The following is a 25,851-nucleotide window of genomic DNA, read 5'->3' as shown; positions in this document are numbered from 1 at the left end:
TTTTTTTTTTTTCCCAAAGAATATACCTCAAATATACGGCAATTTACTATTGGACTAGCCCCCTTAAATTACCGAAGGGAATTTAAATTAATTAGACTTTTCTATAAAAGGGAACGAAAACTAATAAATGCAACTTCTTTAATTTCAGGTATAGCAGGTGAACAAAAATATTTATCTATCAGTATTAATGTATTATTATTATTCCTATTATTAATGTAATTATTTGTTTTCATGTTTTTTTTTATTAATTAATTATGTTTCTTTTTCTTTTCTTTCTTTTTTTTTTTTTTTTTTAATTGACGAGCAGAATCTATTAACCCAAAAACAAAGTAAAATGTCCTGTGGCTACACTTCGTGTGATGGAGAACTTGTTTTAAAACTGTTGAAATGTACACCAAAATTTTCTAAATCTTCTTTCTGCCTGTACTTCATCTCTAACAGTTACTTCTGGATAAAGTCCTTATTCCTTCTATGCACATGTCCACAGCATCTTAATCTGGCCTCTCTAACTTTCTTTCCAACTTGCCCTACTTGCACTGTTCCTCCAATATACACATTCCAAATCCTGTCCATTCTTGTCACTCTCAAAGCAAATTGCACTATCTTTAGCTCCACCCCTACAGCCCTGTTTCCTTTCTTGTCATCAGCACCAATGTCTACAAATCATGCAACACTGCTGGTTTTACAACAATTCTATAAACCTTTCTATCCGTACTTGCTTATACTTTCTGGCACAGATAATTCCTGGTACTTTTGTCTGTGTGGACTCTCATTTTCACACAAAACTGCTTTCAATATTTGTTAAATTCCAGCACTCTAGATTTTCAGTTTGTAACATTCCAAACAAGTGACAACATTGCACAACATTAGCTAGGCCAAGTTAGTACCAGGAACAAAGCACAACAGTGTAACACTGCCACCTACTAGACACGAGTATTAATGAGCAAAGCCCTCCAGATATTACTAGCCAAACAACTATCAAAGTTACAATCCACACACGCTCTATGCATTCACAGTCCCTCGTGATGACCGTCGTGTTAAAACCTGCATTTTAAGCACTTAACTTGTATGTAGTATATGTACACATGTAGATTATAACCTTAACAGACAGATGTTGCTTCAGCACGGACATTGCATGGCGACAAAGCAATACAAGCACACTTACTGTTAGTAATAGAACACTCTAATTAAAAATACTACAATAGATCAAAATGTTGCATTTAGTGCCTAATGGATTTTTTTTTTTTTTTTTTTTTTTTTTTTAACCTGGAATAATGCCAAAGCTAACCACAAGCAAGCCAACAGTTATCATGAATATCTTAATGAAGAGCCACATGAAAAACAAATGAACATCTGAATGTAAATTTGCCCATTTCGGCATTCTGACCACGTTACAGCGCATACAGTTAAAGCACGCTGACTGCGGGTCAGCGCCCGCGTCTAGTAACCCATAGCAACCGTGGACGCGGCTTGATGACGTAGTACGTTAGCCACAAAAGCGTTGTAATGTTTCTAATTCACTAAGTGCAGAGCTGTTGTAAATGACAGTAGTTCGCACGCTTGTCATAAATACTTTCACAATAATTAATCAGTCATACCCATTTCAGTTGTTGTTGACCAGATGAATTAACAAGTTATTAAAAGCGCGACTTGAAACGCGGAACGAATTTAGTTTAAAAAATAAACAACGGTTCTATAATACACAGCGGTACTGACACAACAACGAAGCTTTTTAATTTAAAACACCGCGGACATATATATATATATATTTTTTTTTAAACATGACGTGACGAAAGTTATATAAAACTTGCTCCGGAAAACAAAACCTTTTAGACAGGACGAGTAAAATTAATTACGGTGGACAAAACTTATTTAGAAAATATAACGTATTTAAAATTTATTTTAACCAAATCTCACGAGTACAAAATCTTCCCTGACCGAGAAAAAAATCAGAAAGAGCAAAATAAACACTTACTTTTTCCTCTGAGAGGGAAGACCGGACTGAGCCCCCAAATTGTTAGGTTTTAAATGAAGATGTAGTGTGTCCGAGCTAAGTTTTAAGCTAAGAGAAGAAGAGTTTTAGCTTGTTGTGTCCGCCGCACCTTGATACACTTACCGGTCCGGGCCCGATCGACCGGGAGAGACAAACACACACACACGCAGGCATGATGTCTGAAGATCTCTGTTTATTCTCAGCAAAGAGAGCACATTTAAACGGTGCTACGTCCCGAACATCAAAAGAACCATCATTAACATGTCAGTCATAGAGGGACCCGGAGACAGACAGGTGAGAGGAGATACATTTGCATTCTCCTGATTAAACAAAAGGATTCTAGCAGACAGGAGCCATTTGGATGTCTCCTCGTCTGGATACAGGATATAGAAGGTGTTACCACAGAAGACATGAGGAAACACAGTGAGGGGTCTGTTCTCAGAGCACAGGAATCTTCTCATTAGATTACATTGTCTTACTACTTTATAAAACCTTACAATATATAAATGAATAAATCCTTAAGCATAGACCTGTTCTGACTGTCCATGACTTAACCTTAGATCCTGAACCTGCAAGAATTATAATTATTATTTTTTTGTTATTGTTTGTTAAGCTTGTTTGTTGAATTTTGGTGCAGTGCAAGGCTAATGCTGTAAACAATAGTATTGCATGCTGAAGCAACAAAAATTTTTGGGATAGTAATATATACCACATAATTGATGTGAAACTGTTTGAGCCAATTTCATGGGGTTTTAATAGCAACAGATGCATTGTGTATGGATGTAAGTGCATTGCTTTGCAATGATATGCTTACTGTAATTGTAACTGGTTTGATATGGAGGTACATATCTGATCTGTTTTGTTTAGCTTAAGATCAGCTAGCTAACTGCTAACACTTATCTAGCCTTTATTAACTCATAGTTGTGTTTTATCTTAAATAAAATCTCTTTATCACATGCACAAAAAAATTAGTTCATCAAACATGCAAAATGAGAGGAAAATGCTTTACAAAGTCCTGAAAAATAGTGCTCTAAAAAGATAGATATTTTATTCCTACCGCCTACTTTAGTTTGCTCAGGAAAATGCACTTCCATAAAGGGGTGTTTTAGTCAGTGAAACAGTGCATATAAAAAGTACATACTCTTAGATAAGTAATTCATGCCACAATGCATGATCTGAGGTGTTATTCAACTGGAAAATTAACAGACACATTTTGGAGACCCTATGTTAGCTTGTGTAAAAAGGTATGCAATATGTAAGTGTTAAAATTAAGCTAAATCGAATCAGAATCAAATCCAAATTTATTTGTAAAGCACCTTTTTAAATAAAAGGTTTACAATGTGCTTAACGTTAAAAATGTATGTTTGTCATAAATGTTTAAAAAGGTTATAAATACCTATAAATGTTATATAAAAAAATATGTAATTTAGGGAAATTTAGACACTTTATTCAGTACATTGTACAAACACTTTTGATAGCAGTTACAGCTATGAGTCTTCTTAGATAACTTTGCACATGTGGATTTCTCCCGAAGCTACTCCAGTCTTCTCTAAGCTGTGTGTGACAAGATATCTTTTTCTTCTAGAAACTGTTTGTAATTAGATGCACTTTTGTAAGTCGCTCTGGATAAGAGCGTCTGCCAAATTTTTAAATGTATATCCAAATGTTAATGGATGTACCCACCCATCTTGATTCTGCCAATCTAAACTATGAATGAAATCTAGAGCATGAGGCAGACAGCACCATGCTTCTCATTAGATATGGGATTAGAGTTTAAAGTGGTCAATGATAGTCACGCCAGACAAGTAAATTTTTTTCTTCATGTCCTCAGTGACTATTAAGTGCCTACCATATACATTTTATTAAGGTACAGTAACGTAATATAGTAATAATAGATAAAGTATTTTCAAAAGGGTAATTTTTCCAGCAGGTTCTCCCATTGCTGTGGAGGACTTCTGTAGCTCTGATAGAATAGCCATAGGGTTCTTGGGCTCAAGGAAGAGTCCTGGTAATTCCAAACTTTTGTGCATCTCGCATGAGTTGAATTTGCTACAGTTAGACTTCAGCTAATGTCAGAAGTACCTTAGCCAAATTTTGTATAATTATTCATTTTAGTTTCTGACTTTTTGATAAATTTGCTAAATTTCTATGACCCTAAACAGTGGTGAGGAGCACTATTTAAAATGGAATTGACGTAATCGTGACCACAATGAGCACTCTAGGTGCACATCACCCTGTACTTCAACAGTCCACCAATCCACTTCAAAAAACATAAAGGCGAACAATTTGAACAGTTTTTGAATGCCACTTTTTGATATTCTTGTCTTTATATCCAAGGTTGCAACAAAGTCATAACAAATGTTGTTGTTTGCACTGTCTTCACAATAAGACAAAGAGGCACAGGTCTCATCTAAGTGCAGGTTTATTTTAGAATGAATGTAAGACATAATCACAATTGTAAAAGCTAGCAAATGGACCATAAAAGTATATCCATCTCTTAGCAATTTAAAAGTGAAAATCTGATAAATTTAGATTGTTTGTACTGCTTTATTATGTATACAGGGTTGTTGGGGGAGGGGGGGGGTGTAGAGGATGGATGGATGGATGGATGGATAACTTGATTGATTGATTACCCAAAGGAAAATTGTATCGTTACAGCCGCCAGTTCACATAATATAGTAAAGTAAGCAGCAAGAATTGGTTTACAATTAAGGTGCTTTAATGAGGTAAAAAAATTGTCAAATTTAAGGTTCATTAAAGAGATAGAATAATGCTATCAAATAATATAAATATGAAAATACTGCTTCTATGTGCATGTTGATGATTAGAAAAACAGGTAGAAATGAAACTGTACATAAGTTACATCAGCAAGTAGTAATGGAGAGAATGAACCAGCAAGTATATAACCAGCAATACTAATAAAAAAGAACACAGAACAGAGTTGTTGTAAAACCCTGGACAGGGTGCCAATCCATTGCAGGGTACACACATACACATGCTACACATTCACACACTACCTGCAATTTGGGAATGGCAATTAACCTATCTGCATTTCTCTAACTAATAAAGACAACCTTCTTATAGAAAATATAAAAAGGCAGCAAGGCACTAAAGAAAACTGCCAAAGTGGGTTTGACTTGGAACAGCAGTGCAGTCAATGAAGCAGAACGCCTGCAGCGCCTTATCTTGAAACAATACATGTTCTTATATGTCTTGATTTCACTATTTCTCCCCAGTCAACCATGAAGGACATTTATAAGAATTTAATTTAATACTTTATGCAAGAACAGTAGATTGGCCATTTACGCTAAAAAATGCAGTAATAATAATTATACAAAATTAATATCCTGCTTGGACTGTTATAGGTTATCATATAGGTATGTGATGAGAAATTTAGCCTTTTACCTTCTGGGTCATGCGAAGATGGATGATATCTTGTTAGTTTAACATTACTATGAGTTTGCCCACACTGTTTTTAATTAATCCGATGTTTGCCTAACAAGCCAGCATCCACTTAATTATTGAAGCGACATGTGAAAACTTCTCCAAGCTGGGCTCACAAAACCCACCCTAATGCTGTGTAGAGTCACAGCTGGAGAGCTGTGCCAGCCGTTAATGATAATAGAGATGCTAATGCTGATTATAATTACATGTGTGTTTTCTAATAAATTAAGGCCCCCACTGTCTGTGTGTTAGTGCAGTATTTTGTGTCTGGTCTTATTAATTGCTCAACCTGCCAGAATTCTAGATATCTAGATATAAATACTAATCTGCAGTGTGAAGGTATTCCAAGTACTTGGTAGAGATAAGTAAAATCAGGAAAAAAGTTGCTCTCTGTATGAGCCCATGTAAAGAGACTGGGGTGTGATCTCAGCATGTGTCCATGCGTTTAAAGGCATCTGCTTGCGGCCCATCGGGAAAAACACAGCCACAGATTTGCTATCCTTTCAACCTGATCCAGCACACAGAGGAAGTATTGGACCCTCCTTCAACAATCTGCGAAAACTTGTGCTTTTTCCCCCTTATTTAGATGTGTTTTTCAGTGATGACACTTGGGGCAATGACCCCACTAATTAACCCAGCTGGGGAAAACTTACTATGCAGATGATCTAAAAAAAAAAATTGCAACTTTGCAAAGACTATTTTTATAAGAATAAAATAAATTTAAAAACTTGTGCAGAGCATGTGAGACTAGCAGTGATGGGCAGGCGGTAGAACGCATGTGAGAGTGGTGGGCTAGCAGCTAAGCAGGACTTGGAATCAGACGAGTCTGGGGAGAAAGAGGACACATATAAGGTCAAGTTAAATTGCTTTCTACTTACAGCAGATAAAAGCGACGGGGCCTTTTTAAAAGCAACATGAACACTGGAATCTGTTGTTAGTGTTAGTTGCACTTACAGTACCATCGTTGCAACCTATGCCTGCACTGAGTGGCCTGCCATCGCAGCACCCCAGCTGACATAAGTTTTTCCTGCTCACGTACAGGACTGGTGTTCCTCGCCCTTGAACTCCTGTAAAAGGACTCTGATAAATCAGGGTTCCCGGGGAACGCGGGACCTGGTAAGGTGAGCTTTTAAGCTGTCAAAAGCTGGTCAGCAAGTTGTTCCCTCCGATCCTCCAGCACTGCTCGCCTGGTCCCAACATCTCTCAGAGATCTAAAAAGACATTCATCCAGATTCTGTTCTGTTCTGGAACCTAGGTGGTGGAATGAACTTCTTTCTAGATGTCCGTACAGCTTGAGTCTTTGACAACCTTTAAACAACGACTCAAGACGTATCTGTTTTTTTATCAGTTTATTCCTGATGTTATTTAGATCGTCTGAGTGATTTTTGTGTGTGTGTGTGTGTGTGTGTTCCAGTCCAGTCCCTTTGTATTGAGGAGATGGATAGCTTGTGGGTAAAAACTGTTACATAGTCTGCATGTGAGTGTCCGAATGCTTCGGGATCTTTTTCCAGATTGCAGGAGGGTGAAAAGTAAGTGAGAGGAGTGTGTCCGATTGCCCACACTTGCTGGTGGCTTTGCGAATGCAGCGTGTGTTGTCTTTGGTAAAGGGGAAAGAGACCCCGATGATCTTCTCAGCTGTCGTCACTATCCGCTGTAGGGTCTTGCAGTCCGATATGGCACAATTCCCAAATCAGACAGTGATGCAGCTGCTCAGGATGCTCTCGATTGTCCCTATATAAAAGGTGGTGAGGATTGGTGGTGGAAGCTGGGCCCTCCTCAGACTTCTTAGGAAGAAAAGACGTTGTTGGGCTTTCTTGTGCAGAGAGCTGGTGTTGAGTTACCAGGTGAGGTTCTCCTCCAGGTGGACACCCAGGAATTTTGTGCTCTTGGCAATTTCCACAGAGGACCCATTGATGTTGAGCAGAGAGTGATCACTCCATGTCCTCCGGGAGTCAACCATCTCTTTTGTCTTATCGACATTCAGAGACAGGTTGTTGTCCTTACACCAGTCCGTTAGCCTCTGCACTTCCTCTCTGTATGCTGACTTATCATTCTTGCTGATGAGACACACCACGATGATATGATTGGAGCTGTGTGTCGCTACACAACCATAAGTCAGCAGTGTGAACAGCAGGGGACTGAGCACGCAGCCCTGGGAGGCCCCAGTGCTCAGTGTGGTGGTGCTGGCGGTGCAGTTCCCAAGCCGCACTGACTAAGGCCTTTCAGTCAGAAAGTCCAGGATCCAGTTACAGAGGGAGGTGTTCAGGCCCAACAGGCTCAGCTTCCTGATCAGGTGTTGGGGGATGATTGTATTGAATGCTGAACTGAAATCTATGTACAGCATTCTAACATAAGTTCAATTCAATTCAATTAAAATTTTATTTGTATAGCGCTTTTAACAATTGGCATTGTCCCAAAGCAGCTTTACACAATCAAAATAATTATTTAAGTTTGTATGGAATTTTAATGCGTATGAATCAAAATGGTCAGATAGTCCCTGGTGAGCAAGCCAAGGACGACAGTGGCAAGGAAAAACTCCCTGAGATGGTAGTAGGACCTTGAGAGGAATCAGACTCAACAGATAACCCATCCTTATTTGGGTAAAACAGAGAGCAGGAATTGATCTGCATTCATACTGTGTGTTAGTTGGCAGGCAGTTCAGCATAACAGTTGATGTTAATTGATGTTAATATAGAGTCCAGTTAGTTATTGAAAACTCAGGTAGACTTGTATTAAATTCCATTCCTGAACTATCGATCGGTCAAGTGCTCAGAGAAACAGCTGCCAACACTAGTCGAGGCCAGAACCGTCTTCTAGGTAGAGAGAACCATCCCCAGACGCGAGATGCATCCCAAAGAGACACACAGGGCACCCATGTGACGAGATCTCCAACCAGAAGCGGGGCACCAGGATTGGTCAGGAGGGCAGAGGGAGTCTGGATCACTGGCAGCTCACGAACGACATGTGTAGCTCGACAGAGAGAGGGAAGGAGAGAGAGGGGGAGAGAGGGAAGAGAAAAAGCAGGAGAGAGAGTATAATAGAAGAGATAACAGTTAGGTCTGGTCACAGTCATATGTATAATGTAAATGTATATTTACTGTAGAATACAAGCAGAGACTCCGGCAGGACTAACTATGACAGCATAACTACTGTATAAGGGAGAGCCAGAAGGAAACATAGACATGAGGGCTCCCTGAGATGTAAAGCAACCAATCACCTCACCATCAACAAAGTTAAGTGATCAATGAGAGTGGGGAGGACAGCATCTAAACATACCAGTTTACCATAATACATAATACGACCATGAGTCCCCCAGATCTGCTCCTTTACTTAAGGCAAATCTATTTATAAAAATGCTTGATTAAATAAATAGGTTTTTAGCCTGGACTTAAAGACTGAGACTGTGTCTGAATCCTGAACACTATTTGGAAGACTATACCATAATTTTGGGGCTTTGTAAAAAAAAGAAGTTTTCATAATACGTGGTTCTAATAAGCAGCCTGCATCCTTTGATCGAAGTTGGCGCGGCGGATCATACAATAAGACACTAGCAGTTCACTCAGATACTGCGGTGCGAGACCATTTAATGCTTTATATGTCAAAAGTAGTATTTTAAAATCAACGCGAAATTTCACAGGGAGCCAATGAAGTGAAGATAAGATAGATGTGATGTGCTTGTATCTTCTGGTTCTAGTTAGGACTCTCGCTGCTGCATTCTGGACTAGCTGAAGCTTATTTATGCACCTAGTTGAACAACCAGACAGTAGGGCATTACAAACGTACAATAGTAGGTGATAAAAGCATGAACTAGTTTTTCTGCATTGTTTAGCGACAATATATTTCTTATCTTGGCAGTATTTCTGAGGTGAAAGAATGCTATCCTGGTAATATTATCTACATGCTTCAAATGAAAGGCTGGAGTCTATAATCACATTGAGGTCTTTTACTGTTGCACTTAATGGAACAGAAAGGCCATCTAAAGTTACAGAGTGATCTAGAATCTTACTTCTAGCTGTATGCGGTCCTATGACTAGAACTTCTGTCTTTTCTGGATTAAGCAAAGGGAAGTTAATTAGCATCTAATTTCTTATGTCCTGCACACATTGCTCAACTTTAGTAAGCTGGTTTATCTCATCAGGTTTTGCTGAGACATATAACTGTGTGTCGTCAGCATAACAGTGAAAACTAATACCATGCTTACGGATTATGTTGCCCAGAGGAAGCATGTAAATGGAAAAATAAGCAGTGGGCCTGAAACTGAACCCTGTGGAACACCAAACTCCACTAGAGAACATGCAGAATAATCACCATTTAAGTCTACATACTGATACTGATGGGTCAAATAGGATGTAAGCCAGAAGAGGGCTGTACCTCTAATTCCTACTACATTTTCTAATCTGTGAAGAATAATACTATGATCAATGGTGTCAAAAGCTGCACTGAAGTTGAGTAATACAAGCAGGGTTACACAACCTTGATCAGAGGCCAATAGGAGGTCATTTACTATAAGTGCTGTCTCTGTGCTGTGATGAGGCCTAAATCCTGACTGATACAGTTCATGTATGCCATTTCTATGTAACTATGAGCATACAGTAGCTGCTCTGCTAATATCTTTTCCAGAATCTTAGAGATAAAGGGGAGGTTTGATATTGGCCTATAATTGGACAGCTGACAGGGGTCAAGGTCAGGTTTCTTAATAATCGGTTTAATAACTGCTAATTTAAAAGATTTTGGAACATACCCAATGCTGAGTAAAGAATTAATTATTCTCAACAGGGGTTTTGTTATTGCTGGTACTATCTGTTTAAGAAAATGTGTCGGTACAGGATCTAATATATATATATATATATATATTTAGGTTGATGAATTTGCAGAAGAGATGAGTGAAATTAGTTCATTCTCTTCAAGGGGAGTAAAGTATTCTAAGTTCCGATCTGACATGGCTAGTTTAACATCTGCATAACTTACATTGTTTGGTTTCAAAGCCTCAATTTTATGCCTAATATTTACAGTTTTATTATTAAAAAAGTTCATGAAGTCCTCACTATTACATGATGCTGTTGTGGAGATTTCTGCAGTGGTCTTATTTCTGGTTAATTTGGCTACAGCATTAAATAAGAATCTAGGATTATTTTTGTTATTTTCTATAAGAGTGGAGAGATACATTGATCTAGCTACACTAAGAGCTTTTCTATAGTTCAGGATGCTCTCCTTTCATGCTATTTGAAATACTGACAATTTAGTTTCACGCCATTTACGTTCTAATTTCCAGGCGGTCTGTTTTAACTGATTGTGTATGATCGTTACACCAGGGAGCGATTTTTTTTTATCTCGAATATTTTTTCTTTTAACTGGAGCTACCTTATCTAAGGTATAACAAGATGTCGACACTAAATATTCAGTTGCCTGATCGAGTTCTGTGGGGTCAGACGGTGATCTAATCAAAGTTGGTAAATCTGGTAGATTACTGATAAAACTCTACTGTGTGGTAGTTGATGTGAATGTACGTTTACTATGATACACACTTGAATTGAGACAAGATAGTGATCTGATATAACTTCAGACGATGGACTTGTAAATAAATTTCTTATACTTAATCTGAAGAATATTATTAAATCTAAAGTGTGACCTGCTTTATAAGTGGGTCCTACTGAAATGCTTTACGCACAGGGTCTTCTGGATTCTCAAAATGAATATTAAAATCTCCAGCAATTAACGCCTGTTTACAGAAACGACTAAGTTTTAGAGGAAATCTGTAAATTCACTTAAAAATTTAGAGTACAGCCCTGGAGGTCTGTAAATGACGATTAGTGGAATCGACTAAGCTGAGTTAATATTTGTAGCTACACTTATGTTACTATAGAGAACTTCAAATGAATTAAATTTGTGTCCGTGTTTTTGTATAATAGTCAAATTATCATTGTGAATAATTGCGACGCCTCCTCTTCTACCAGTTAACCGAGGCTGGTGTCCTGTATCCAGGAGGACTAGCTTCATTTAGAACTACATACTCGTCCTGTTTAATCCAGGTTTCTGTTAAACAGAGTATATCAAATTCCTGATCCATGATAATGTCATTAACTATAACTGCTTTAGATGCGAGAGATCTAATATTTAACAGTCCTAGCTTCAGATTAGAGGTGCCGGCTGCACATTCAGTGTGATTCGAGTTTGTGGTATCTGTGTTGATTAAATTACTAAAACAGACTTTCTGGGTCTTTCTACATTTTTGCTTAACTCAGGGAACAGACACAGTCTCAATATGATGAACCCTGAGTGACGACTCTATGCAGCTAGCAGACGGTTGGTTTAGCCTGTCTGTCTGCTCCCTGGCCTGGGCTCTGGATTGTCACCGATTAACTAGGCCTCTTCTGAGACTATGAGCTATACTACAGGAAATAAGAGCAGAACCTTCCCGAGTGGGATGGACACCGTCCCGCCGTAACAAGCCAATTTTGCCCTCAAAGGTCTTCCAATTGTCTATGAAGCCCACGTTTTTTTTTTTTTGCAACACCACCTGGACATCCAGCGGTTCAGCGACCATAACCTGCTGTAAGCTATGTCGCCATGTCTCATTGGGATGGGACCAGAGCATATTACGTCATCAGACATTGCCTTCCCTAATTCAAACACCTCTAAAAAGTTACTCTTACTAATTTCTGACTGACGAAGGCGTATATCATTAGATCCAGCACTATCTTAGAGAACCTGTGCTGTCCTAGAGCCCTAAGATTACCTGCTATGTCCGGTGCTCTGGCATACGGGATACACCTAACCACTGACGCTGGTGCCCCTAAAGGCCTAGCTAATTTCACATGTCTCAGTATAGAGTCTTCTATAACCAGAGCTCGTTCAGGTTTCTCAGCAAGTGCATCACTGAGGAGAGCAAACCTGTTGGACACGTGAAGCGCAGAAGAGGTGTGCTTTGGTGGGCTAGCCTTAGCGTTAGCTTTGGCTGAACGAGTATGCCGCCAAGTCATCACCCACTCGCCACGCTGTGAGGGATCTAATGCCGGAGTCTGGGACTGGTTATCTCTGCCTGCGGCACCCAGACTGTCCGCTACAGGAATAACGCTGCTGTCGCACTCTCTAACCCTCTTTAAAGTCTGGATGCGCTCCTCTAATGCTGATATCTTCTCCGTCAGAATGCTCGCTAACACACCTATCACAAGTAAAATTACCAATAACGACGAAGGAAGAATGTCTAAACATCCTGCACTCCAAACACTGAACGAGCTGAATATTATCCATTATATCGTACCTGAGTCGGAGTTTAGTTGGATAAGTGTCCTTTTTATCAAGGTGTGTCAGTGCCAGGTGAACTGTGGTGGAGATGGCATCGTCTGTCGAACGGTTTAAACGAGCCGCTCGAAGCACTTCTTGATAATGGGTGTAAGTGCAACAGGGTGGTAGTTATTGAGATTGGACACAGAAGACTCATTCGGCACGGGGACGATGGTGGAAGACTTGAAGCATTTGGGAATGACGGCGCTGCTCAGAGAGATTTCGGTAAGAACATCTTCCAGCTGTTCTGCACATTCTCTGAGCAGCTCGCCTCGGATGTTGTCTGGTCCAGCAGGGTTGACTCTGCGTAGAGTTTTCCTAGCATCAGTCATTGTGAGACACAGCACCTGGTCGTTCGGAGAAGGGGGGGTCCTCCTCGCAGTCACATTGTTCTGCATGTTGAACTGAGCATAGAAGCTGTTCAGCGCATCTGGAAGGGAGCCGTCACTGTCACAGGCAGGACATGTCCTGTAGTTGGTGATGGCTTGTATGCCCTGCCACATGCGCCATGTGTTACTGCTGTCTCTGAAGTGGTTGTGGATTCTCTGGGTGTGTGCGCGCTTCGCATATCTGATGGCATGAGACAGTTTGGCCCTTGCTGTTCTTAGGACCATCTTGTCCCCCGCTCTGAAGGCAGAGTCTCGGGTCCTCCGAAGTGCATGCACCTCCATAGTACTCCACGGTTTCTGGTTGGGTCGTGAGATGATGCTCTTGGAGACAGTGACGTCATCGGTGCACTTGTGGCTGTAGCTGGTCACTGATGATGTGTAATCCAAGTCGGTGAAATCACCGTAGGTCGCAGCTTCCTCAAACATGTTCTAGTCAGTGTTTTCAAAACAGTCCTGAAGAACAGAGATGGCTTCTGCTGACCAGGTTTTCACCTGCTTCAAGATGCTCTCAATTATCCCTCTCGCCTGATGAGTGGTCTGTATGCTGGAATTATCATAACAGAAATATGGTCTGAGTAGCCGAGTTGGGGGCAAGGATGTTTGTGTAAACAAGATTCACCGTGTTTTCCCCTCTTGTTACAAAGTCCACATACTGATGGAATTTAGGAAGCACTGACTTGAGGTTTGCATGGTTGAAATCTTCAGCGACAATAAACAGTCCATCGAGGTGTGTGTTACTGATCCTTGCAAACAGTTCACAGAGCGCTAATAATGAAACGGTGGTGAATTCCCATGGTAAATAAAAAAGGTCTACATCTAACAGTCACAATCTCCAGCAACGATGAGCAAAAGCTAGAAACTAGCACAGAGTTCTTACACCATTCTGTGTTGATGTAAACACACAAGCTGCCACCACGAGTCTTACCGCACAGAGCTGCATTTCTGTCGGCACGAAACGAGGCTAGCCCGTCTAATTGAATAGCGACATCTGGAACTCTGTTGCTGAGCCATGTCTTTGTGAAACCAAAGATGCAGCAGTCCCAAACTCATGTTGTGTAGTTTGTTGGAGTCGGATGTAGTCCAGTTTATTTTCTAGGGAGCAGACATTCGATAAGATGACGGTAGGCTAGGGTTTTTTTTAGCCTAGCACAGACTTTCAGCCACTTGCCACGGTTTAGCTTCCTCACGCACCGCTTACAATGTCCCCTCTTCCGGCCACCGGCATCAGGCAACGCAGAGGACTGGAGGCCTGATTCCCGAAGCAAGCCGGGTTTTCACGCAGTTTATCATGAAGTGTCTGGCGGCGGTAAATATGAACACCAGTTGCAACGATGTCCATATACTGTGTAAAATAAACGCACTACGACACAAAGTAAACAAAGTAGCACAATTTTGGCTTCAGAGCGGCTGCTGCGTGCTGCTGCGCGCTACTGGTATGCCGCCATCTTGCCATTACCGCCACTGAATACCTGGCACAGGTGGTGCAGATGATCCTCCCAGCTACTAGAGTGGATCAACCTATTGTCAGCCTACCTGGATCAACCTATCGCCGCGGCATAGGGATGATGGGTCTTAAGGACAATGTCTATTAACCGCTGAAATGTAGTTTGGGTGTCATGAAAGTCGAAGAGCAAGACCTGGTATTGCCAATGCCTGCAGATAGTAGAAAAGGGCTGCCAATACCCCTTCATTAGGTCAGGATGAACCGGGCCTTCCCAATTGTTCTAGATTGCGTTGAGCCGCCGGAAGTCATTACATGCCTGATTAACCCAACAACCGTTACGCATTAATGGCTCAATGGCCGTTAATGCGTACCACACTCTGGTCAGCCAACGCTTGTTCATATTATTTTGCCTCCCGAAACCTAGTGGCGACGGAGTTAACGGCGTCCAAGTAGCTCCTCATATGTTAAGTTGCCTAAATTAATTTAATGTCAAAAATGATCTTGAAAATGACTTATAAAATCTTGAAACTTTACACTCTGTCTTTGTAATGCATCCAAATTTTACTGTTTACTGCTGTCACACAATTCCAATATCTTGTCCACCTTCCTCCTGACCTCAATGCGATTGAACACATTTGGGATGAATTAGAGCAAAGACTATAAACCAAGCCTTCTCGTCCACCATCATTGTATGACCAAATGTGCAACTGAAAGAATCTTCAAAAATTGCCATTAACACACTCCTAAAATTCTTGCGTTCAGCCTTTCCAGAAGAGTTGAAGCTGTTATAGTGCAAATGGTGGACCAACATCATATAAAATTCTTTGGATTATAAATTGTATGTTACTCAAGTTCAAATGCATGTGAAAGCAGGCGAGGGAAGACTTTTGGCTATATAGTGTACAGTATCTCAGTTTTAACAAGGTGCTACATGAGCTACTGTTGCCTTTCTATCAAATTGAACCAGTCTGGCCATTCTACTCTGGTTTCTTGTCTTTTGCAGGCCTTTCTTTATAAACCCTAGAGATGGTTATGTGTAAAAATACCAGTAGAAAAACAGTTTCAGAAATGCTCAGACAAGCCCATCTGGCACCAAAAAGCAAGCAACATTTAAAGTCACATCACCTTCCTTCCCCATTCTAACTCTTAGTTTTAACTTCAGCAGGTCATCTTGGCCATATCTACATGCCTAAATGCATTAATTTGCTGAGGATTAAAAATTTATCTTAATGAGCAGTTGAACACATGTACCTAATAAAGTGCCCAGTGAGTGTATGGCTGTATTTCATTCCACAGTGTACTTTAAACTCTGCTCCCTATTCCTTATGGTTTGGAATTGTACGTAATATGGCTGAATATGGCTGTGCAGTCCACTTCACAGGGAAATACTTGCTGATAAAGCTAAAAAATAAGCTAATCAGCTTTAATGTAATCAGTGATATTGTTATTTTAGGTTGAAGCCCAAGTATGTCTGCCTTTCTGTACGACTAAACTCTCTGCCTAACCTATTAATACATATAAGTTTATTATACAATAAATTTATTATCGCTGTTGAGTCTGGAGAAACCAGACTCAACAGCGAACCCATCCTGATTTGTGATGACGGAGGAATTGTTGTGCAGTCATGCTGTGTGGTAGACAGCTGGAAGTTCAATATAACATTAGATGTCTTTAAGTTAATATGGAGTCTTGTTGTTTATTGGAGGCTCAGGTAGAATGTATGAAATTACAGTTCTGAACTATAGTCACAAGTTCTCAGAAAACAGCTGTCTGCATCAGCCGAGGCCAGGACTGTCTTCGTGGTAAAGTGGAACTGTCCACTGTCACCACATGCATCCCAAGCAGACCACACAGGCCTACATTCGACAAGATCTCCAACCAGGAGCGGGGCACCAGGAGTCAGACAGGTCCAATGGGCAGAGGGGGTCAGGGTTCAGGCAGCGCAGGAGTGACAAGTGTAACTTAACAGAGAGAGACAGGTAGAGAGAGCGAGAGAAGAAAAGAGAAGAGAAGAGTATATATGGTGCAGAGCCCATGCAGAAAACATTATTTGGAATGCTATTCCATAACCTTGGGGCTTTCTAAGAAAAAGATCTGCCTCCCGCTGTAATTTTCATAATACAAGGTACTGAAAAGCAGCCTGCATCATTTGATTGAAGGAGGCGTGCTAGATCATAAGACACTAGCAGTTCACTTGGGTACTGTGGTGCGAGACCATTTAATGCCTTATAGGTCAAAAGTCTTTTTTAAAACCATTAATTTTATTCATGGTGCAGATATCTAAGAACAGCAAAAGTTTCATTACATGCTGTCCAACAAGTTTTGCCTGATGCTGTGACATAATTTTGCACAAAACTGCTCATAACTACACTTCTAATCATCATGTTGATTCCAATTATGGTACAGGATTAACAGGCAAATACCTGAGTACTTTCAAAGTTTAATTAAATTCTGTCTACCCAGTTTTGTGCGATGCTGTAAAAAAAAAATTAGCTGGATAGACCTTACAAAACCTTTCTTTAATGTATAGGAATATTGCACTGTGACCAGCATATGAATCAATTACATTTTGGGAATTCAAATGGCTTAAGATAAATGCTGTCGAATGTCTAATATAACTAATATGTGTTTTTGTTTGTTTGTTTTTGTCAATAGCTTCCTTCCTGTTTGTCATACACAAATGTCACCTACATAATCATGCTCAGGAACTTAAGAGCCTTTTTGGTTTTTGGAAAAAAAAGAAAGTAAAATCCTTGCCACATATTTGTTTTATCCTTTAACAAAACAAGCACAAAACAGTTAACTAAATAATTTGAGTTTGTCTCTCTAGCTAGTTGTACTAATTAGAATTAGCTAGTATAGTTGATGGACATCGCGAATATGTGGTGACTCAAACAGGATGAGAGGTAGAGAAAATTTATGAATTAATGCGTTTTCATTCAATAGATTTCTTTTCTATTCAAAGTACAATTTAAGGTTTTTTTAAGGATGCAAATTTTTACAAGAAAAAAATGGAGGAGATATTTCTATTTTTATTTGCATTCAGAAAGGTCTTTCAGAAAGTCCTGTGTAAAATTTACAATTTTACTATACAGTCTGAGCTCTCAGGGCAGCACTCTGGTGCAACAGGCAGTACTGCTGCCTTATACTGTAGATTTACAGCTCAAGGGTCTCTGGTTCAAACCTCTGCTCTGTCTACTGTCTACTTTTTTGAGTACATGTTCTCCCTATGTCTGTGTGGGTGTCCTCCCACATGCTAAAAAATACCAGTAGATGGATTGTGCATGAGTTGTGTGTGCATGGTGCCATTCAATGGACTGTTATAAATGTATTGAATTAGGAGATATTCTTGTGCTGGAGACTGGTGTATGCACACATCTGACATCATTAAATTAGAACTGTAGAGCAAAAAAACACACTCATGTGACCAGCTAAGACTGCTATCATTAAATGAGCAATGTTAAACAGAGTTTCAGGATTCATCTTGGAACACAAATGCAAACGAGTTAGAATTAGTCATAAAAAATAGCTGTAAATTTATACAAGGAGCATTCAAGTCTAACCAGGACTTTTGATTGTGTAAAATAACAGAAAACTGTAATGGGAGTAAAACCACATTTATTTCTTCATACAACCCAAGCTACACTAATGCACTTATCTTGGCCTTTCTCTAGTGCTTGAATACCTTGAAAGTAGAAAATTTTTCAGTATCCTGGAGCCATGATTGAACTACTTGCTACACTTTAATGGCACAAACATGTGGAAATGGCCTAAAGCAAGGTCAGGACTGTCTGTGGGGTGTGGCAACAACTCCCAGATAATTTCCTGTGATGTGCAAGTGGTGTTCATGAGTGATTGTTGCGTTGGAATTGCCACATACATATCTCTTTCTCAGGGCAACAAGTTAGGACAAATGACAAGGGGAGTGACTGCAATGGCTCCGAGCCACATACATCATTCACAGATGTTTGGCCTTCTTTACAATAGCTACAAATCTTATGACTATTCCTCATTATGCTGTTATTCACAAGAAATTGTATTACAAGGAGGGCTATGAAAAATATAAATAGTTTAAGTTGGCATGGTTTTATGAAACAAGGATCCGAACAGGAGCCCAACATTGTATGATGACATATAGTTGTTAGGTTGCAACATCTTCACCCAAACACAACATTGGGACAACATTGTTATTGAACTTGTGTTATAATGACGTTAAGATAAAAATAAAAGCAACTCATTGCTGAGACTAAGGTTTTTGGATGTGAGTATAAAATAAACAATTGTCAGCACAATAAGCATTTCATGATGTTTCCATTTAACGTCATCCTATTGTCATGTAATCATTTACATACACCCTAGACATTTATGGACAATTTATGGACATTACACCTCTACACATTAATGCACATTTATACACACCCTGGACATTTCTTTCATTTTTGCAAAATTTTTGCATATTGCACATTTATGGACGTTACATTTATACATTTATGCATATTTGCACACTCCCCGGACATTTCTATTTAAATTCTATGTCAATTTTTCCTACAACAGTTTCAAAAATTTTATATATTTGTACTGGGAAATCTTCCTAATTTTGTATATTTTATACATTTTTATATTTTATATTTTGTTCTCATCTTCTATAGCTATTTTTTTCTTATTTTAACCTATAATTAATTTCTTATTGGTAATCTTGTTTTTTAAGGTCACGGGTGGTCGTATAAGCATTTCACTGCATATCGTACCTTGTATGACTGTGTATATGACAAATAAAATTTTTATTCAAATTTGAATAATTTCATCTAACTTTTAAAAACAGCCTAATATCAATGGAATAGCAATGTCCATAACATTGTCAACAACATTTTGAAAGGTATAAATTTTCCATCACACTCAAAAAATGTTGAAAAAAAGTTAGATTCAACAGATGATGATAGATGGGAATCAATGATACATGATAATGAATTCTGCCAAAACCTCACGCAACGTTAACAAAAACACATACGTGCAGTATAGTGAGGAAAAGAAATATCCTATAATTCATTGTGAATTCAGTGCATTGCATTCATACAGTACATTACATACACTAATGTTTCTAGAAATCTTACATATATTACCTCACCAGCAAATGGAACTAAAAGATCATAAACCATTTGAATTGAATTGATCTCTAAGGAACAGCAGGAAACAAAAGAAAACCATGGCTTACCTTATGCAAAACAATTTTATCATTCATTATCTATAGGCAGCTTAGGAAAATGAATATGTATTTAATCTTTCTATCAATGGAGCACAATAATGTGGAGGTCATGGGCAGTTTCCTGTTCCAGCTTTAAGTAATGCTTAGCCAAAAAAAAAAAAAAAACCAACAACTAATAATTAGAGAAACACGATGGTTTAGATTTTCTATGTTTTTTATTTTTATATTTTGCTTTTATCACTTTATATGTAGGGTGGCACAGTGGCATAATGGTACAGTACTGCATCTGCTGGTTCGAGGGTTCGATTCCTGCCTCAGGTCTACAGTATGTGCGTGGAGTTTGCATCTGGGGGACATGTAGAGTAGGTTAATTGACCTTTCCAAATTGCCAGTATAGTGTGTGTGTGTGTGTGTGTGTGTGTGTGTGTGTGTGTGTGTGTGTGTGTGTGTGTGTGTGCACCCTGCGATAAATTGGCATCCCATCCAGGTTGTACTCTGCCTTATGCATATTGTCTCGTGGATAGGCTCCAGGCCCCCTGTGACCCTGTACAGAATGAACGGTATAAAAGATGAATGAATGAATGAATAAATGAATGAATGAATTTACATGAAGTTTTTATTCAGAGTGCCACTATCTCAAAAGCACCTCTAGAGACACTCCTTTTTTGTTTCACCTTTTAATGCCCCAGTACCATAATTCTGCCTGCTATAATTGTGCGCTCAGTTTGCTTTCCTCTCTCTGTGCTGGAATTGGTTTGCTGTAGGACAGAGCTAACTGCACAGAAGGATGAGCATGCAGTCAGCCTTATCTTAACTGGAGGAGATTCATATTTTATTTACCTCAGGTTTGAGACAGTGCTCCGGTTCTGCCATTACTTTCTTGCTTTGTCTCTCTTGCCTGTGTGTCATTAACGAAATTGCTTATGTTCTCTTACATGCTACAGCTTTCAAGCCAAACTTTCTGGCAGAAAATATATGGTTGAGAAAGCACTAATGTCAGTCCCTGCTGACTGAAGACAATGGTTAAAATGAGATGTTATTTCCCCTGCCTGTGTTATCTGCAATCTCATAAATGGAGTCCTGAATGTTTGTAATACATTTATTTGTGCAGAACATCTATTTAGTTTACTGCACATATTCTATTTCAATAAAATAAGTGAAAGGTTGGCTTTGCATATAAAATGTAACTGTTTGTGCATGTCTAGATATCCGTGGGATCCAAGACTTTCTGGACAAGTCGTCCCAGCAGGGGATGGACGTTTCCCTACAGAAGGTGGAATCAAACATCAACATGATGATCACTGGAATGTTCCGCACCATGAGGATGGAAGAGTTGCACCGCTACAGGGACACGCTGCGCCGTGCCGTTCTCTTCATGAGTCCTGCAAGTGCCAAGGCCTTTATTACAGAGGTACACCACCCACACCACACCACACTACCTCACATTAGGCTCAGCAATTGGTCAAATTCAGCATCAAAATACAACATCATTGCTTGGTTGCAGGAGTACTTTAGATTAATTGAGAATCTGATGACACCCTGGGATTGTTTCTCCATAGGTTTATACCGAATTATGCAGAAATAATAATAATAATAATAAAAAAAACCTTAGTGAGGGAATGCCTTGTTGTAGAGAGAGGTCTGGGAAAAAGGATCAGACTGTTACTGAAGGATAAAAGTAATTCAAATACCGACCCTTTACAACAAAAATGAACAGAAAAGCACCTTGAGCTGATTGAAGACCTTACTGGGTTAAAATCTTGTCGGCTGAAAACAGAAATTTGAGGCTACAGTGAGTGCAGGCTTACTGAAGGCAGTTGCAGACTTGGGTGATGTTTTTCCAATCATTAACTATTTGTTGTCAGTAAATCTGTATCCAGACTAACATTAGATTTTCCCTCCATATTATCACTAAATTTCATTTCACCCATAAAAATGCATCATGTAAACAATTCAGTCTAAACATTCTAACCTACTGTGCCCTGCTTGGAATGAATGTTCAACTGAAAAGAGAGAGGTGGTGTAAATCTTTTGATAATACATTGAATATAAAAACCTTAGCCATGTAAAGACAATCTGATTGATTGTCTCTTGTGGGAATATGTGATGTTAATTTCCAAAAAGGAAATGTAGCTCCCCTTCCTAATAAGTAAATTGTCTTTGATTTGGACTTTCAGCTGTAAGGTTTCTGGCTGAGGAGGAGGCATTGATTGGCTAATAATTAACGTTTAGAAAAGCGTCTAGGTAATCATGGATGAGACCAAATACTTGTAACTATTTGAAACACTGAATGCGGGACTTATCTGAAACGACGGGACTTATCTTCTGTAATATTCCTGGTCTCAAACTATAAGCTTTAAATAGAACCACTTTTTCGAGAGAGCAAAACATTTTTATTCTGATTGAATGTGTTTACATGCACATCATGTTGGATCAGTGTCCATGTAAACAGTTAAGTTGTAATCCTTAATCAGAATCTTTTTAAGCAGATTAAAGAATTATTGTCCATGTAAAATAGCTACTGTCCAAACACTTTAGTGAAGATAATGTGGATGCAGAGCGGCACATTCTATATTCACTTGTATACTTGTTGTTCACTATGGAAGATACATATGAAAAATGTGAAAAATAGGGTTTCTAAGTCAATCTATTTCCTCCATTGCGTAACAAAGCTAAGGAGAAAATAAAAAGACTGCACACGGAAAATAGTGGTCACGGAAAATAGACAATTTTTTTATCTTCCTGTTTTTAACAAACACGATGCTTCTTATACCATTTTTGATCTCGAGGAACAGATGTTTTTCCCATTTCAAACTATAGAAAGATGTAGAAAATGCATTTTGAAGGAAGAGTTAGCTAGTTAGATTGGCATGATAGCCCAGTGGGTAGTATTGGTGCTTCCTGCAGTTCAGGGTTTGATTTTGAGTTTTAGATACTGGTTATTCAAAGTTCTCCCTGTGTGTTTGGCTTTCCTGCAGTGTTTCCTGCAGGTAGCTGAATGAAATTTCGAAACTGGTTTGTATGTGTGTCTGTGTGTGTTTGTGCCTCTGTGTGTTTGTGTGGTGGTCTGTGATCTACTAGCATACTACACTGTAAAAGAAACAAGCCATCTCAACATAAAAAGAAAGTTTAGTAACAAGTTGCACAGTTTTTTTTTTAAGTTTACTCAACTTTTAGTGAAATTTGCTAGCCAAACAAAATATTTCACATTGTTGTTTAGTTGACACAACGTGTACCCATTTCAAAATCCTATAGTGACTCGACTTGTAATTCAAATATTAAAGTCAGCTCAAGTAGTATTGGTTGTCCGCTCAAATAATTTTATTTCTCTAGGGTTGACTCAGCCCAACTTTTCATCTACTCAAAAAAAGTAAGTTGCCACCTGTGTAGGCCATTGATGTAGTTGGTTCGAGTGATTCTTTTTCTATAAAAACAAGGTGGCCTAACAATAACCTAAAAATTTACCCACACAAACGTTACTTAGTAAAAAAAACGTTATTCTTTTAAAACTAAAACAACTTAAACAAAGTTAAAACAATGATCTGCATAAAACAGAAGAATAGAGGTTCTATTTTGCCAGTCACAATAACTAAATAACCAGATACTTGACTCCTACTAATTCTTTTATATTACAAATTACCATTTATAAAAAATAGCAAATCCTTTAAAGACTTTTTTTTGTGTCAGACACACACAAAAAAAGAGTTTATGGCAACAAGAATTTGTTTTTTAACATGTGAATCTCAGGGGAGAATGTAATGATGGGAAGTTTGGATCATTTTACTGACTTGGCTCTTTGAGTCCCGTTCAGCGGACATGTTACTTCCCTAACATCTACTATTTACGCAAACATTGAATACATACTGTAAGTAACAAAAGAAAAGTATATATGGGGGGTGGGGGGGGGGGTGTCTTGTAAACCACGTGATTGCATCTCAGGAAAGGTCAATTGCTGGCTCAACTTGATTTTTTTAGTTTATTCAGTCGGCGTCTTTGAAGTTTTGAAGCACATAGTGCTATCTGTTATCTTAACAAAATTCATTGTAGAATGACTCCATTGGGAGATTTTGGAGTGCCATGTTACAGTACAGTACTTTGCAATACCACCATCAAGACACCAACTAAGGGAATATTTATTGAAAGAACATTCATCTCACCAGTTCAATTACAGAGAGTTGTAGTAGCTGTGCCAAAAACATAGAGAAGCTGTTCTGGTAGCTCGTAGTAACCCAGCACATTACTAAGACACTTTTTTGACATCCTTTGAAGCTGGTCCCTTGGCATTGGGACAAAAAACTTTTTACAAGATAAAGTTCTGGTAGTAGCTTATTTGACAGAACTTGGTGGACAATAACTTATTTAAATGAGAATAAATGAAGACAAAGATTTAGCATGTAGACTTTTTAAATAACTAAAAAAATAGTTATTATCTCTAGTGGTTTTTTGCCATTATTTTAAAGCCAAGGAACCCGCAGTTGCAAAAGCGGTTAACAGCAAAATGGTCAACTTGCCAACATTAAGACAAATTTCCAGCTACTTTAAGTGAAAAATAGGATGGACATTCTGCTTGCGTGATATTTAAAATGCTTTTCCTTAGCAGGTAAAATATAATATTTTTGAAATAAATATATTTACTTTAACATGAACAGATATGGAATTTAAGTTATAGAATGACTTCATTAAAAGAATTTGGAGTGCCATGTTACAGTACAGTACTTTGCAACACCATCATCAAGACACCAACTGAGGGCATATTTATGGGAAGAACATTCATCCCTCCAGTTCAATTATAGAGACTTGTAGTAGCTGTGCCAAAGACAGAGAAGCTGTTCTGGAAGCTCGTAGTAACCCAGCACATTATTAAGATCCTTTTTTCTCCTCACTTGCATGTAGTTAGCTAGTAATAAGAAACTAGATAAGCATGTAGTCTTTTTGTAAGGGAATGAAATAAATAAATATTGTAAAATAAATTCTTACTAACAGGCTACAGTAATTTACCTTTACACACTTCATATTACCAAGCTGCCCCACAACATAACCCACAATATAAAAGGAAAACTGAAAGATGGATAGACTGCCATTGTTTGGAGTAATGACCATGGGCACAGGGCACAATAAATGAGAAGGTTGGTTTAAAAAATTCTGCGTTTCAATCTTGCATTCTGTTAAACAAGACTGTTGTTTTGGTTAATTGCTTCAGTGTGTATTTACAGAGAGAATACTACATGACAATGTATTGTGAACCTTTCTTCAAACCTCTTATTGCTCAAAGCTTTCCAACCCTGTACTCAGAAAGGTTTACGAGGAATTCCTGTTGTTCTGTTTATAAACAATGCATTATGCACAAAAAGCTTGATGGATGGAAGAGTGACATGTGCAGCCTTGTTGTTGCCCGTTGACTGCGCACAGTGGATATAGTCAGGGCTCCATTACCACAGCAGGGGAAGCTATTAAACATCTGTTAGCTAAGTGAGCTTGCATGCATTCGTTCCTCAGTCTGCACATTCAAAGCTGTGCCATTTTGTTTTAAGGAAGAAGATTCACATAGAATCTGGTCTCTGTGCCAGGTTTTGGTTATCAAAACAAGTGAAACTGAATTTCTGGATAAAAAAGGCAAGTTGTTAAGTGTTAAGTATTACACTGTGTCAAAGGGTTGTCCATTTTGTATTATGATGCTAGAATAAGATTACTGTTTAAAGACCCATGTTGTAGGGTTTTTACTGACAGTAGCTGACTGTGCAGCTTCTGGGGCTCTCTATTTTTTTTTATTATTATTATAATTGTACCAAAATGCATTTGAATACCAATAAAATTACTATCATTTAAAAAAATAATAGTACATTTTAATAATTCTGTCATATGAGGAATCTGCCATTCCAGGACCTAGTAATGATTCTGTCTCTTTTCATAAGAGCCAGCTCTTTTGGCTCCCAAACAGCTCATAGTTTAGTACTACTTTTGGCTTTTATCTAGCATTTTTTTTAACCTGTGATTGGTATGTCTCCACCCACAGTATATCGCTTTAATTTTTTAATGTAATTATACTTAACCGTAGAAATCCCAGAAATACCATTATTTTACATTGTGTTTGGTA

The 25,851-nt window shown here is 38.7% G+C and overlaps 1 protein-coding gene across 4 annotated transcripts in view; it reads left to right on the top strand.

The window, feature by feature from the left end:
• The window catches only part of grid2 (glutamate receptor, ionotropic, delta 2), a 547,500-nt gene that overhangs the window by 299,130 nt on the left and 222,519 nt on the right, over positions 1–25,851 (top strand). For all 4 annotated transcript variants that reach the window (XM_053504059.1, XM_053504056.1, XM_053504058.1 and 1 more), the window contains exon 4: positions 20,963–21,168. In XM_053504059.1, the coding sequence (XP_053360034.1) occupies positions 20,963–21,168 (206 nt within the window). The remainder of the gene's footprint in view (positions 1–20,962; positions 21,169–25,851) is intronic.

The sequence above is a fragment of the Clarias gariepinus genome, chromosome 9, assembly GCF_024256425.1.
Source record: "Clarias gariepinus isolate MV-2021 ecotype Netherlands chromosome 9, CGAR_prim_01v2, whole genome shotgun sequence".
NCBI classification, from domain to species: Eukaryota; Metazoa; Chordata; class Actinopteri; order Siluriformes; family Clariidae; genus Clarias; species Clarias gariepinus.
This window is presented reverse-complemented; position numbering and strand designations above follow the sequence as displayed.